General features: G+C 40.5%; 1 protein-coding gene and 2 long non-coding RNA genes across 3 annotated transcripts; 1 reads left to right on the forward strand and 2 right to left on the reverse strand.

Annotated features, from left to right (window-relative positions):
- Positions 1 to 4,707: 4,707 nt before the first annotated feature.
- Positions 4,708 to 7,221, reverse strand: LOC133723490 (uncharacterized). The gene is made up of 3 exons (XR_009853074.1): positions 6,622 to 7,221; positions 5,871 to 5,946; positions 4,708 to 4,936 (listed from the first exon to the last, which is right to left on the reverse strand). It is a non-coding gene; the product is annotated as an uncharacterized LOC133723490 (long non-coding RNA).
- A 1,405-nt stretch (positions 7,222 to 8,626) lies between these two features.
- Positions 8,627 to 11,742, forward strand: LOC133723751 (protein WUSCHEL-like). The gene is made up of 2 exons (XM_062150621.1): positions 8,627 to 9,866; positions 9,956 to 11,742. Exons 1-2 carry the CDS (start codon positions 9,341 to 9,343, stop codon positions 10,171 to 10,173), a joined length of 744 nt encoding a protein of 247 aa, XP_062006605.1. The 5' UTR covers positions 8,627 to 9,340; the 3' UTR covers positions 10,174 to 11,742.
- A 68-nt stretch (positions 11,743 to 11,810) lies between these two features.
- LOC133719715 (uncharacterized) lies at positions 11,811 to 14,306 on the reverse strand. The gene is made up of 3 exons (XR_009851401.1): positions 13,725 to 14,306; positions 12,974 to 13,049; positions 11,811 to 12,039 (listed from the first exon to the last, which is right to left on the reverse strand). It is a non-coding gene; the product is annotated as an uncharacterized LOC133719715 (long non-coding RNA).
- Positions 14,307 to 14,676: the final 370 nt, after the last annotated feature.

Genomic DNA, 14,676 nt, shown 5'->3' on the forward strand with positions numbered 1-14,676 from the left:
TAAATTTTTCTTACCCAACCTGAAAAAAGTTTATGGATCCACCACTGCTTATAATTAGTTAAGGCGTTATCAAATGTACAAGGTCTTGATGTTCAACTAAGGAAAAAGTCTTGGGTAGGGGCTGCCACGTGGTAGGGCAGTGTGGCCCACCAATCAAAACTCAAAAAAACAATTTCTTGTTCCAAAACTGTCCTCAATTTGCAAAATAAAATACCCAAAATACCCCCCTGCTTGGCAGTGATTGGAGGGCCTCACTGCCCCACCACGTGGCAGCCCTACCTAAGACCTTCTCTCAACTAAGATCGGTGTATGGTGACATTTATCTCTTCTTTCTAAGTTGCCGACATCTTACTTTAAACATATTTATAGAGAAAGCAATGCAGTAGCTCATCATCTTGCAAGTTTGGCATTGTCTAATGGGCCAGATTGTAATGTTTTAGCTCCCCACCTCATCTCTTGGTGTACTTGTTACATACTGATTGTCCCTGAGTTTGTTGAATGAAAGTGTTTGCGTTTGATCTTCTAAAAAAAAAGGGACCTTCATCAAAAGCACTGAAATAATAAAAAATTATCCCACTTACCCCAACAACAGTTTTTTCTTCCCACCTACACAATTTAACAACAAATGATTATTTTACCCTAAACAGAATTAATGAATTACAGCTACGCCACTCAACATCAATCTCTCTGATTCTCTCTCATCCGATCTCTCTCTCTACTCTCTCCCCCATCTCTCCCAACTGACCTCTGCCTCTCTCTCCTCTGGCTCCGGCGCTCGACTCGACCCTCTCTCTCTCCCCTTCCAGCTCTGATGTTCAACCCAGGTCGTCTCCCTCTCTCCTCCAGCTCAGGCGACGACACAGCAACTCGGAGACCAGAGGAATATACCGGCTTCGTTTTCGGTTTCATGTGGTGCCGTCTTCGTCGCAATTTAACCTCGCTTTGGTGTCGATCAACCAACTGGGACCAGGCCGATCTCGTGACAGCGAAGCAGAAGGCCAATCAGAGATCCTGTCGCCGATTTGGTCAATTGCGGATGTTTAAGTGATAACTACAAAAAATGGAAATGAGTAAATCAAATTGCGTTTCGAGGAGGCTCTGGGCTCGAGCTCCCCAAGGACGTTAGCGACATCGTCCATGATGCCTCGCCGGAAGACTACTTCCGGTCCTGGGTCTGCAAACGAAAAGATGGGAGAAGAGGACATGGGTGCCCAGATCATTTTCTGGGTGCCCAAGTAACGGGACAGAAGGAAAAAAAAAAAAGTTCTGAATGTCTATTGGGGGGGCAATAGACGTTTTGAATTGATGTAATCTCCTTTTTTTTTTTTTTTCTATAATCAAAGTTTTATTTGTCTAAATTTAGGGAGATTAGTTCCCATTCTGGCTATTGAAAGTCCTATTGGGGGCAATAGACTTATATTGGAGGGCAATACATGACCCTCTATTATTGCCCCTCTATTGTGGGGCAATAGAGGTCTATTGGGGGCAATAAACCTTTTCGGTGAGATTTTCAGAAAATTCCGGTGGGTGGCGGCCGATGACCGAAATCAGGGGAAAGTTGGCCGGATTCCGGCGGCCGGTGACTGAGGTTCGGTGAAGTCTCCTATGGTTTCTCTCTCTCTCTCTCTCTCTCTCTCTATGATATTAAAAAAAAAAAATCTTAATGGGGTATTAGGGAATCCTTAAAGTGTTTTGAGTAAGAGGGAATTAAAAAAACTTAATAGAGTAAGTGAGAAAAAAATCTCTAGAAATTGAATAAATTGAAACCCAAAACGCGAAAAGAGTAAAATAAATATAATCTTATTTTAATCCAATCCAATCATTGTTCCAGCCGTAATCCTCTTATACTAAACACGTGAAAAGAGTAAAACAAATCCAATCTTATTCGAATCTAATTCAGTTATCCATTTCTGTGCTGATTGCCAAACGTGGCCTTTGGTTCAAACCAAAAACGTACAGGAAAAGTTTCACGTGTTTGTCGACTTATCTGTCAATATTGGTCCATGTAAAAGCAGACTTTTTCAGGAACCACACGACCCCAACTAGTATGCATGCATCTTATAAAAAAAAATTAGTATGCATGCCTAACGTTTGACATGTTTTTATTGTAGCCTGGGTAGGGCTGTGCAAACACCAACAGTCATGTTCATATTGCAATATGTGGAGCAAAATGGACTCGAAAAGGATTTTACAAAAAAAAAAACAATCGCAGTTAAGGGTTTCACAATCGCAGTCATTTTCATCTCTAATGTGTTTTCATGTACGCAGTGAACTTATTTTTCATCAAATGGAAATTTTATTGAATGATGGAACTTGTAGAAATACAATTCCAATGATCAAATCTTGAGATGAAGGAAGGATCGAGTACGTGTACCACATTGTCACGCCCCAAATTTTGAATAATTAAATTCAAATCCGAAACGCGATAACTTAACAAGCACAAGAAAAACACATAGAAAATTTTTCATTAAAACTAAGCAACAAACAAACTGAACTCACAATGTCAACACCAACTCGTTCTCTAGAGTCAAATATCACATCACCAAGTGTTTACAAATTAAACCGAATAATAATTCAATAAGTAAATTCACCCTCTACACTCACAACACAGCGGAAGAGTAGAACCAAGATACCATACTACGTCCAAGCTACGACAACAACCAAACCTCAGCTTCGATGATGATTACACTGACCTGCACAATAAACCCTACACCATAGAATAGTGCACCGGGTTGAATAAAACAAACCCGGTAAGCTTTTCAGCCCGTAGGAGTAAACTCAATTAAAATGACTCACGTCACTCATGCTTATAATTTCTCAGCTCGTGAGATCATTAAAGCAACAATATTTAATTCCACAAAACACAACCAAACATCAAGTTTATATCATATCATATCATCACAACGACAAATCACACTCACCTCCCTTCAACATAAAGCATTTGTCAAAACGATGACCTCACAACTCATTTCCCAATCACTACAGATCACAACCCACAATTGTACCCACAATAAGAATTAAGCAAAATCAGTAATCCCTGCATAGAAACTTAGTTCAGGAGATCACATGAAAACAAACAAAAGAAATCATATAAATCCATGCATAGAGTTTAGTTCAGGAATTTACATTAAAACAAACAATACAAAAAGCGGTAATCCCTGCATATAACTTAGTTCAGGAGATTACATTAAAACAAACAATTCAAAAGACATTAATCCTTGCATATGACTTAGTTCAAGAGATTACAATTAAATCAACAATAGAATTCATAGAAATCCAAATCTCACGTAAACACAAACGAAAAACCCCAAAAACCTTCCCTGAACTACGACAGACTCGAGCTCAACTGAATCGTAACCTGTCACTTCTGCCGAGGTTCAACCTTACGACCAAACTTCAGACCCTTCGGTCCTCAGAATAGAAATCCAGGTTACCACTGTAACCTTCAAATTTCAGACCCTTCGGTCCTCAGAATAGAAATTCAGGTTACCACTGTAACCTTCAAACTTCAGACCTTTCGGTCCTCAGAATAAAACCTTTTAAGGAAATCCCACACGACTCACAATGTCACATCACATTTTCAATTCACTCTTTCAACAATATAACCATCAAACATATACATATCACAACGCCACTCCATCCATATATATATTCCACGTAAATATATATATATATAATTAGTCATTCACGCAGGAATGACCACTAATACTAACTATAGTTTTATAAATTAACTACTCGAAAATCATATTATTTCAAAATATTGTTTTAACCTACCCATGAACCGTTGTCGATCAAGTTCATATATTTTAAAACAAATAATTTGCTTCAAAAATGATTTAACAATTAAACAAGTAATTTCGAGTAATAAATAAATCCGTTCGTAAATGAACCACGTGAGAATTAGTCACCTCCAAATCCTGCTGCGTCTTCACACAAACCAAGACAAGCACAAAATCATCCATACTCCGCTCACACAATTCCGTCAATCACCTAATCACATCAAGGTCACACTCAATACAACACAAAGCACACAATTCACAAAACACAATTATACGACGATCCCACAGTCGGATCCTCATCCGAGACCATCCAACGTCTTCGGAACACTTCTACGATCAATAAATCAAAACTACAAGTCGATCGAACGGCCGAATCCCCACGGATAGAAAACCGATCGAACCGAAAACCCTAAAACTTGGAAAATTCATAACATGCTCATACGATTTCCAAAAATTACAAACTATATATCGAAATGCTCGTATCGACGAGTAGATCGAAATCAGAAACAGAAACTATCCCTGGGGTGGCCGGAAGCCGCCGGAAAACACCACCACAGTGGCGGCACCGCCGCCCACCCAAAGTCAAAATTGACAAAATTTCCAACACCAAAGTTCTTCATCTCAACTCCTATTGAAACATTAACTAGCACAAAGTCAAAATCAAAGCCATTTGGCCGGAATTTACCTCGCAATTTCAAAGCTTCGATTCGTCCTCCACAAGTAAAATCGTCCCAAGCCGCTTTGGGAGAAGCATCAATGTCCTATGGGCTTCAAAAGCCCTCAAGAACCACCGGCGATGGTGGCCAGAAACGGAAGTTCACATCTGGGTTCGAAGCATCGCCGCCGCCAAACTTCCAGGCCTTGCACCTGTCACGCCCCGAATTTTGAATAATCAATTAAAATCCGAAACATGAATTATACAACTTAATAGAATAAACGTCCTGAATTTTTTTCTCACAAACAACCACACTTCACACCTCTCAATATTACAATAAATCAAATCCTCAAGTTAATTATTACAACACACTCTCACCAAATCAAATTGTAAGGCTCAATGAGCTTAACTCACCTCACTATTACAAATGCTGTAAAACTATAACAAATACTCTAACCCGCTCGATCACCGCCCTGATTCTCCTGACCTGCAGGATTACCCGCTACACCGTTTGAATAGTGTACCGGGATTGCAACAATACAAACCCGGTAAGCTTTTTGCAAAGCTCGTATGAGTAAATGAAAGGATTGCACGATTTAAAGTAACCAAATCAACTCATGCATAAATTTAACTCAAGTATTTTCTTTGCATAATAATTGAAGTGTACAATGTCACTTCAAGCATCAATCAACTCACATCTCAACATGACTACTCAAAAAACAAACAACTGTTTACTCAATATATACTCACAGGCTTATGATTTATTTATATAAATCATCCCATGCAGTATATTATACTTACAGGCTTATGATTAATTAGATTAATCACCCCATTCAGTATATCATACTTACAGGCTTATGATTAATTATATTAATCACCCCATTCAGTATGTCATGTCATACCCAAGGGCATATGATAACTCGTTTATCCCCCAAGCAGTATGATGGCAGACAGACTAGAGCTCTAACTGTATCGTAAAGTGTCACCTGGGCCAAGGTTCACCTTACGAATGACTGCTTTTCTCAATTCACTCGACTCCTCATTTAATTCATCTCAACGACTCAACTATCGCACTTTACTCAATTACCCATTATCATAGACAACACAACATCTAAGATAAATCACATATTCCAAGGGTAATGCTCAAAATATAACTCAGTAAATCACACCATCCAATATATATTCCACGTAAATATATATATACGTAGTCACCCACACAAGAGTGACCACTAATACCAACTATAGTTCACATGCAATAAAATCTAGAAATTCATTTTTATAGTTTAAATACATTTTACTTACCTATGGACCGTAGTCGATCAAGTCCATATAATTTAAAACAAATATTTATTTTCGTAAAACAATTTCCACAATTTCTCAATTAAATAAAATCACCGAATTTCGGTTCGTGAATGAACCATGTGCGATTTACTCACCTCGATATTCCCGCTGCGTCTTCAATTCAACACAATACACACCGAAATCGTTCACCCAAGGGAGACCGTCAATCACCTAATCACACATGACCTTAACTTAGCCAATAGCTCAAAAACATACTCAAACGACAATCCAACGGTCGGATCGATATTAAATGATGATCCAACGGTCGGATCCTCACGGATCGCCTTTAGGATCACCCCCCAAAAATCATCACGAAGATCCAACGGTCAGATCTTCCTGAATCGTCCTTACTAACATCTTCACAAATTTATACAAAAATCCGACGGACGGATTCTCACGAATCGCCTCCCTAATCACCGTTTTGCATTTATACGAAGATCCAACGGTCGGATCTTCGCCCATGACCACACAAAGCCACTGGGACAGTCATAAGATCATCGTATCAAAACTACAAGTCCATCTGACGGTCCTAACTTCACATATCACAAATCTAACGATCGAAATCGATCGAAACTTAAAAATTCATAACTTCATCATACGATATCCAAAAATTATGAATTATATATGCAAACGATCGTATCGACACGTAGAACACAAAAATGGACAGAAACTGTCCTTGGGGTGTCCGGAGGTCGCCGGAAACCACCATCACAGTGGCGGCACCGCCACCCATCCAAAGTCAAAATTAGACAAAACTCCCAACATCAAAGTCCTTCAACTCAACTCCAATTTCACTTTTCATAACTACACCAAAGTCAGATTATAAGCCAAAAAGTAGAATTTTACCTCGCAAGTTTTGAAACCCGAAGAACCCTAGTTTCCCAATCTTCAAAATTCGATCACCCCGGATCAAATCGCTGCAAGCCTTCTTGGGGATAGCTTCTACTTCCTCTGGGCTAGAAAAGCCCTCAAAGAACTCGAGCTATAGTGGCCGGAGCTGGGAGAACCAAGGTGGCGAAGGAAGACGATTTCCAGCTCGGCTGTGCGGCTTCTCGGTCTTCTAGCGGCCACCACGATGGTTATCTCAAGTCGATGTCTTCTGGAAAGTTGTAGAAAACTTCACGGTGAGAAAAATTGCTTTTGGAATCAGGTCGATCGGAGGCCTGTAGAGGAAGATATGGCCAGACAAAGTAGAGCCCAGAAAAAGTGGGGAAGAGCGATTTCGTCTCCGACGAGGCTCTCTTCTCGACCTTGTAGAGCCTCATACAGCTCGTATTTCACTTCGATTTCTTCTACAAACTCGTAAAGGGGGTCGAGACCAGAAAAACCCACTTTGTTTCACATCAATCGGTGGCCGGATGAGGAAGAACGAAGGTGACGAAGGGAGGGGGTCGCGGCTGGGCTCGGGAGAGAAATGGGGAGAAATTTCTGGAGTTCCAGAAATTCTGTCCTCATTTGCAATATTCGGATTTTTTTTCATATTTATAGAAAATCCCAATTTTCAAATATTCGTAACTTATTCATACGAACTCCGAATATTACGTTCCATATGTCCACGAACTCGTATCGACGCGCTCTACAACTTTCATGAAGGAAGTTTTCCCAATTTCCCAATGTATAAAAAGTCAACTCCTTTGACCCCCCTAAAACGTTCAGTTTTCAAAATAAAATCGCTCGAACTAATTCCACACTCCTCTAAGCTTCGTACTCGTGTCCACGACCACGAAATCATTTCCAAAACGTCATCGGAAATTAACTTGAATTTTTCGGGTATTACAATCCACCCTCCTTAAAGAAATTTCGTCCCGAAATTTAAGCGCAAGTTAATTGCTCTCGATTACGGTTAACCTAACCATCGAATCTCCATCCTTTCCAAAGCTGTAGTAATCTACAAAGCCACAGCCCTTTGTATAAAAATACATTCCTAAGGCCACAAATTCTTTCATCACAAAAGTAAACTCACACAAAATCACCACATGGATCCTCACATAGATCTTCACATAGATCATCTCATAGATCATCACATAGATCTTCACATAGATCATCATCCTGTACTGGCATACAAGCACAGTAAACATTCTCACAAAGCGTTTCGCTACTCAATTAGCATCACGGTAAATCTCTATAGTAAAACTTAAGCATGCACTATTCTACACAACAATAGAGATGCATCACTCAAAACAAATCATCCCCAAAAGCATGCCAATAAAATCTGACACCCAGTGATGATGACTTGGGCTTGCTCAATCCTTGGGCTAAGCATTAGGGCTGGCCAATTGGGCCGAAGAAACCGAACCATCCACATTTCGAACCGGCCCGAACCAATTTGGGTTTAACATTTGGGCCTACCATTTGGGCCGAACAATTGGGCTTAACATTTGGGCCTACCATTCGGGCCGAACAATTGGGCTTACTATTTGTGCCTACCAATCGGCCGAACAATTGGGCTTACTATTTGGGCCTACAAATCGGCCGAACAATTGGGCTTACTATTTGGGCCTACCAATCGGCCGAACCAAACGCATTTTGAATAGGCCCAACCAAATTTGGGCTTACTATTCGGGCCTACTATTCGGCCCACAACTTTTTAGCTCGGCTACGGTATGAAATTGTACATACCGTATATACGTATACATACCGTACAGACCGTATATACGTATGCATACCATACAACTGTATATACTTATGCATACCGTACAGACCGTATATACTTATGTATACCGTACATACCGTATATACGTCCGTATATCAAGCATATACGAGATCCAAAAATATTTGTAAGAGGTAAGGTTCGAAACCTCAACCTGCTGCACGAAACCTTTGTCCCCAACCACTGGAGCACAAGCTGTGCTTAATATAATGTGTACAAATGTTATACTTATTATGTCATAAGCGAACATAATAAAAATAAACGAGAGGCAAGGTTCGAACCTCTGACCTCTTGTACAAGAGCCTTGCTCTTCAACCACTAGAGCACCAGCTGCTCTCGTTACTATCCATGCAACTTCTTTCATTTATTCTATCATAAGCGATAGAATAACAACAAACTGTCGGTACACTCCACGTGCCACGACACGTCTCTTCCGTGATTTACGGAAAGCAAATCACTTTCTGCTAAAGCTGTCTGCCACAGCGTCTCGAGGTTCGGCCTGTCCCCTTACACGCTCAACACGCGCCAACAGCTTTTCCGGGTTTCGGGGCGACTTTAATCCAACGCGTAGAATGAATCACAGGAATCGTCCATCCAACGGTGGAGATCTGCTCACCTCGCTCTATAAATAGGTGCATTCTGGAGAAAAACTGTTCACACCAAAGAAAAGAAATTTTCCCCAGCCATTCTCTCTCAAACTCTTCAGCCTTCCTCTCGAAACTCAAATCCTTTCTTCATCAATTTCAATCCTTCTCCTCCCGATCTTCTCTTCCATCTGGTAGATTCAATCTCTTCTTTTCTCTGAACTTTCAGATCTCCAACCCACCATCATCATCCTTAATCCCTTTAACAACAACTCCTTCAAACACCCGACAACTTTACTCTTCGATCTTCACATCCCCTCAACCCATCACCATGGAACCACGAACTCTGCAACTGATGGAGCTACAAACCCAGCAACAAATCGAGGATGGAGGAAACAACCAAGCAGCCGGGAGTAGTGCCAACACAGATTTCTGGCGAAGCCGTGCCAGGTGGGTTCCTACTCCAGATCAAATAAGGATCCTCAGGGATCTTTACTACGACAAGGGAGTTAAGACCCCAACTACAGAGCAGATTCACGAGATCTGTCTCCAGCTGCAACAGTATGGACAGGTTGAGGGCAAGAACATTTATTTTTGGTTCCAGAATGTCAGGGCTCGAGAGAAGCAGATGAAGAGGTGCAATCAGGCTGCTCAAGTGCCCATGGGAACTAGTTCTCCTGGTACTGGTGGATCCATTGATCTCAATTTTGGGTCCACTGGTTCTACTGGTGCTGGTGGATCCATCGACATCAATTTTGGGCCAGCTGGTGGATCCATTGACATCAATTTTGGGTCCACTAGTTCTACTGGTGCTGGTGGATCCATTGATCTCAATTTTGGTTCCACTGCTTCTACTGGTAATGAAGGATTTATTTACTTAAATTTTGTTTCATAATCTTCCTCACCCTTCAATACTAATACCAGTACAACTCTTTTGGCACAACAGGAGGACAATCTTCCATGGAACAACGAGGAGGAGTTCGCCAGGAGTTTGAAACTCTTCCTCTGTTCCCCGTGCACGGCGAGGACGTCTATGGTAACCCGAAGACTACTTCCGAGGAAGGTAGCGCATATGATTACTATTTCGGTGGCGCAGGCGGTTACAACCGTGGATCTCCAGTTTCTCTTGAGCTCAGCCTCAACCCATCCGGAGCTACTGATTAGGCTTAGTATAGCGTAGTTCCAATTTCCTTTTTGTAATATTAAATCAATAAGATGGTGTGCATGTTCTCTTTTCTTTTTGTTTAACCAACAACAACACCAAGGATCGAACCTTGGTCACCCAATACTATTTTCAAAACCATAAACAACTCTACTGCACACATCTTTCATAATGATGCAATAAAAACAATCACTCAAAAAGAATCCAACAATCAATTAAGTCGCATCGAGGTCTAGCTAGTATCCTCTGAGTCAAACCAAACACAAACAATTTCATCGATAGGATTAGGGATTTATAAAGCTAAACACATCCTGAGTTAGCTAGGAAAAACCCACGTCTTTAGAGTTACTCTTACAAATCTTATAAAATCTCAACCATTTCCTCTATTAATTGCTCCATTAAACTTACCACAATTCATACCCTATGAATTTACGATTTAGAAACCGAATCAAACTCCATATCGCATAGTAATTCACTTGAACCACTATGGATACCCAACAATGTCACTACAATCAATACCCAAAATTGCACTTAACCATTTCTCCTAAAATCCATCACCACAGAAACACACCCTCATCTAATAACATTTACAGAGAGTTGACTCTAAATCTCCCCATTATTTACCGACCAAGATCAAACTCCATTTCAAAACTTTAAGTGTCCCGCCTACTTAAACTTAAAACACAAACAACCTCAAATTCACTTCAGTCCAACTCCATACTACGATCCAAAACTTAAGAAAACTAGTTCACAAAATCAATTTCCTTCACTTAAATAAAACTATGTCCACAAGTCATAGTCAGGTCAACAGACCAAGGTGTCCAAACGGAGAATTTCCAATCCAGTTGTCTTTGTGAAACGCAAAATATCAATCAAAATGATGCTCGCAACATCAACCACGTATACAAAACATGTTCCTCGGATCTCGATTTAAATTTAGAAATACTAAAACTACCACTAGTCCCACTTCAAATAGCCCTTAAGATTTTAGGTACTCGGAGAGAACTCAAATATATAGTCGTTCGTCTCAATCACTCAAACACGAGATCAAACTCCGTTCTCGCACCTCAAACTCTGCTCAACAACTTACAAGCACATGGAAGAATTAACCACAATAATTTCTTCCCTAACCGCAACACTACTCACAACTCCACATGAGTCTAGAATCTATTCAGATGCATCTGTATGTCCAACTTAAGAAGGCAAAATTACTATCAATTAATACTCGTATCCACATCAGATACGAGCATAGGTCCACACCATGCCTTCAACCAAACACTTCTACATACAAAAGGAAACTCATTTCCATAAACAATCCTCACTGACTCATCAGAGTTAAATCCGGAGGTTTCCATTCCTCAAAGATTACAACCTGCGGAAACTAAACTTATTCTAATACGAACTTAGAAGACAACTCTACCGTCCTACTGACATACACGCTGTCTAGACCCCATACTAAGACATACCCAATGATTATACCAGTACCGAAGAGTATACGATGGGGATCCGCTGCAGACGGGCCATCACTCGGGGAGTACTGATTATCACCAAATATGTACCTTACGCTCTGATACCAAACTGTCACGCCCCGAATTTTGAATAATCAATTAAAATCCGAAACATGAATTATACAACTTAATAGAATAAACGTCCTGAATTTTTTTCTCACAAACAACCACACTTCACACCTCTCAATATTACAATAAATCAAATCCTCAAGTTAATTATTACAACACACTCTCACCAAATCAAATTGTAAGGCTCAATGAGCTTAACTCACCTCACTATTACAAATGCTGTAAAACTATAACAAATACTCTAACCCGCTCGATCACCGCCCTGATTCTCCTGACCTGCAGGATTACCCGCTACACCGTTTGAATAGTGTACCGGGATTGCAACAATACAAACCCGGTAAGCTTTTTGCAAAGCTCGTATGAGTAAATGAAAGGATTGCACGATTTAAAGTAACCAAATCAACTCATGCATAAATTTAACTCAAGTATTTTCTTTGCATAATAATTGAAGTGTACAATGTCACTTCAAGCATCAATCAACTCACATCTCAACATGACTACTCAAAAAACAAACAACTGTTTACTCAATATATACTCACAGGCTTATGATTTATTTATATAAATCATCCCATGCAGTATATTATACTTACAGGCTTATGATTAATTAGATTAATCACCCCATTCAGTATATCATACTTACAGGCTTATGATTAATTATATTAATCACCCCATTCAGTATGTCATGTCATACCCAAGGGCATATGATAACTCGTTTATCCCCCAAGCAGTATGATGGCAGACAGACTAGAGCTCTAACTGTATCGTAAAGTGTCACCTGGGCCAAGGTTCACCTTACGAATGACTGCTTTTCTCAATTCACTCGACTCCTCATTTAATTCATCTCAACGACTCAACTATCGCACTTTACTCAATTACCCATTATCATAGACAACACAACATCTAAGATAAATCACATATTCCAAGGGTAATGCTCAAAATATAACTCAGTAAATCACACCATCCAATATATATTCCACGTAAATATATATATACGTAGTCACCCACACAAGAGTGACCACTAATACCAACTATAGTTCACATGCAACAAAATCTAGAAATTCATTTTTATAGTTTAAATACATTTTACTTACCTATGGACCGTAGTCGATCAAGTCCATATAATTTAAAACAAATATTTATTTTCGTAAAACAATTTCCACAATTTCTCAATTAAATAAAATCACCGAATTTCGGTTCGTGAATGAACCATGTGCGATTTACTCACCTCGATATTCCCGCTGCGTCTTCAATTCAACACAATACACACCGAAATCGTTCACCCAAGGGAGACCGTCAATCACCTAATCACACATGACCTTAACTTAGCCAATAGCTCAAAAACATACTCAAACGACAATCCAACGGTCGGATCGAAATTAAATGATGATCCAACGGTTGGATCCTCACGGATCGCCTTTAGGATCACCCCCCAAAAATCATCACGAAGATCCAACGGTCAGATCTTCCTGAATCGTCCTTACTAACATCTTCACAAATTTATACAAAAATCCGACGGACGGATTCTCACGAATCGCCTCCCTAATCACCGTTTTGCATTTATACGAAGATCCAACGGTCGGATCTTCGCCCATGACCACACAAAGCCACTGGGACAGTCATAAGATCATCGTATCAAAACTACAAGTCCATCTGACGGTCCTAACTTCACATATCACAAATCTAACGATCGAAATCGATCGAAACTTAAAAATTCATAACTTCATCATACGATATCCAAAAATTATGAATTATATATGCAAACGATCGTATCGACACGTAGAACACAAAAATGGACAGAAACTGTCCTTGGGGTGTCCGGAGGTCGCCGGAAACCACCATCACAGTGGCGGCACCGCCACCCATCCAAAGTCAAAATTAGACAAAACTCCCAACATCAAAGTCCTTCAACTCAACTCCAATTTCACTTTTCATAACTACACCAAAGTCAGATTATAAGCCAAAAAGTAGAATTTTACCTCGCAAGTTTTGAAACCCGAAGAACCCTAGTTTCCCAATCTTCAAAATTCGATCACCCCGGATCAAATCGCTGCAAGCCTTCTTGGGGATAGCTTCTACTTCCTCTGGGCTAGAAAAGCCCTCAAAGAACTCGAGCTATAGTGGCCGGAGCTGGGAGAACCAAGGTGGCGAAGGAAGACGATTTCCAGCTCGGCTGTGCGGCTTCTCGGTCTTCTAGCGGCCACCACGATGGTTATCTCAAGTCGATGTCTTCTGGAAAGTTGTAGAAAACTTCACGGTGAGAAAAATTGCTTTTGGAATCAGGTCGATCGGAGGCCTGTAGAGGAAGATATGGCCAGACAAAGTAGAGCCCAGAAAAAGTGGGGAAGAGCGATTTCGTCTCCGACGAGGCTCTCTTCTCGACCTTGTAGAGCCTCATACAGCTCGTATTTCACTTCGATTTCTTCTACAAACTCGTAAAGGGGGTCGAGACCAGAAAAACCCACTTTGTTTCACATCAATCGGTGGCCGGATGAGGAAGAACGAAGGTGACGAAGGGAGGGGGTCGCGGCTGGGCTCGGGAGAGAAATGGGGAGAAATTTCTGGAGTTCCAGAAATTCTGTCCTCATTTGCAATATTCGGATTTTTTTTCATATTTATAGAAAATCCCAATTTTCAAATATTCGTAACTTATTCATACGAACTCCGAATATTACGTTCCATATGTCCACGAACTCGTATCGACGCGCTCTACAACTTTCATGAAGGAAGTTTTCCCAATTTCCCAATGTATAAAAAGTCAACTCCTTTGACCCCCCTAAAACGTTCAGTTTTCAAAATAAAATCGCTCGAACTAATTCCACACTCCTCTAAGCTTCGTACTCGTGTCCACGACCACGAAATCATTTCCAAAACGTCATCGGAAATTAACTTGAATTTTTCGGGTATTACAGCACCGCCCTCCACAGCTCG

The sequence above is a fragment of the Rosa rugosa genome, chromosome 7 (assembly GCF_958449725.1).
Source record: "Rosa rugosa chromosome 7, drRosRugo1.1, whole genome shotgun sequence".
NCBI lineage: Eukaryota > Viridiplantae > Streptophyta > Magnoliopsida > Rosales > Rosaceae > Rosa > Rosa rugosa.

Excerpts from the sequence above, each read along its gene's own strand:
- LOC133723751 (XM_062150621.1), top strand. The coding sequence starts at position 9,341 with ATGGAACCACGAACTCTGCAACTGATGGAGCTACAAACCCAGCAACAA. Across the intron at positions 9,867-9,955 it reads TGGTTCCACTGCTTCTACTG|GAGGACAATCTTCCATGGAA; the intron begins GTAATGAAGGAT and ends TTGGCACAACAG.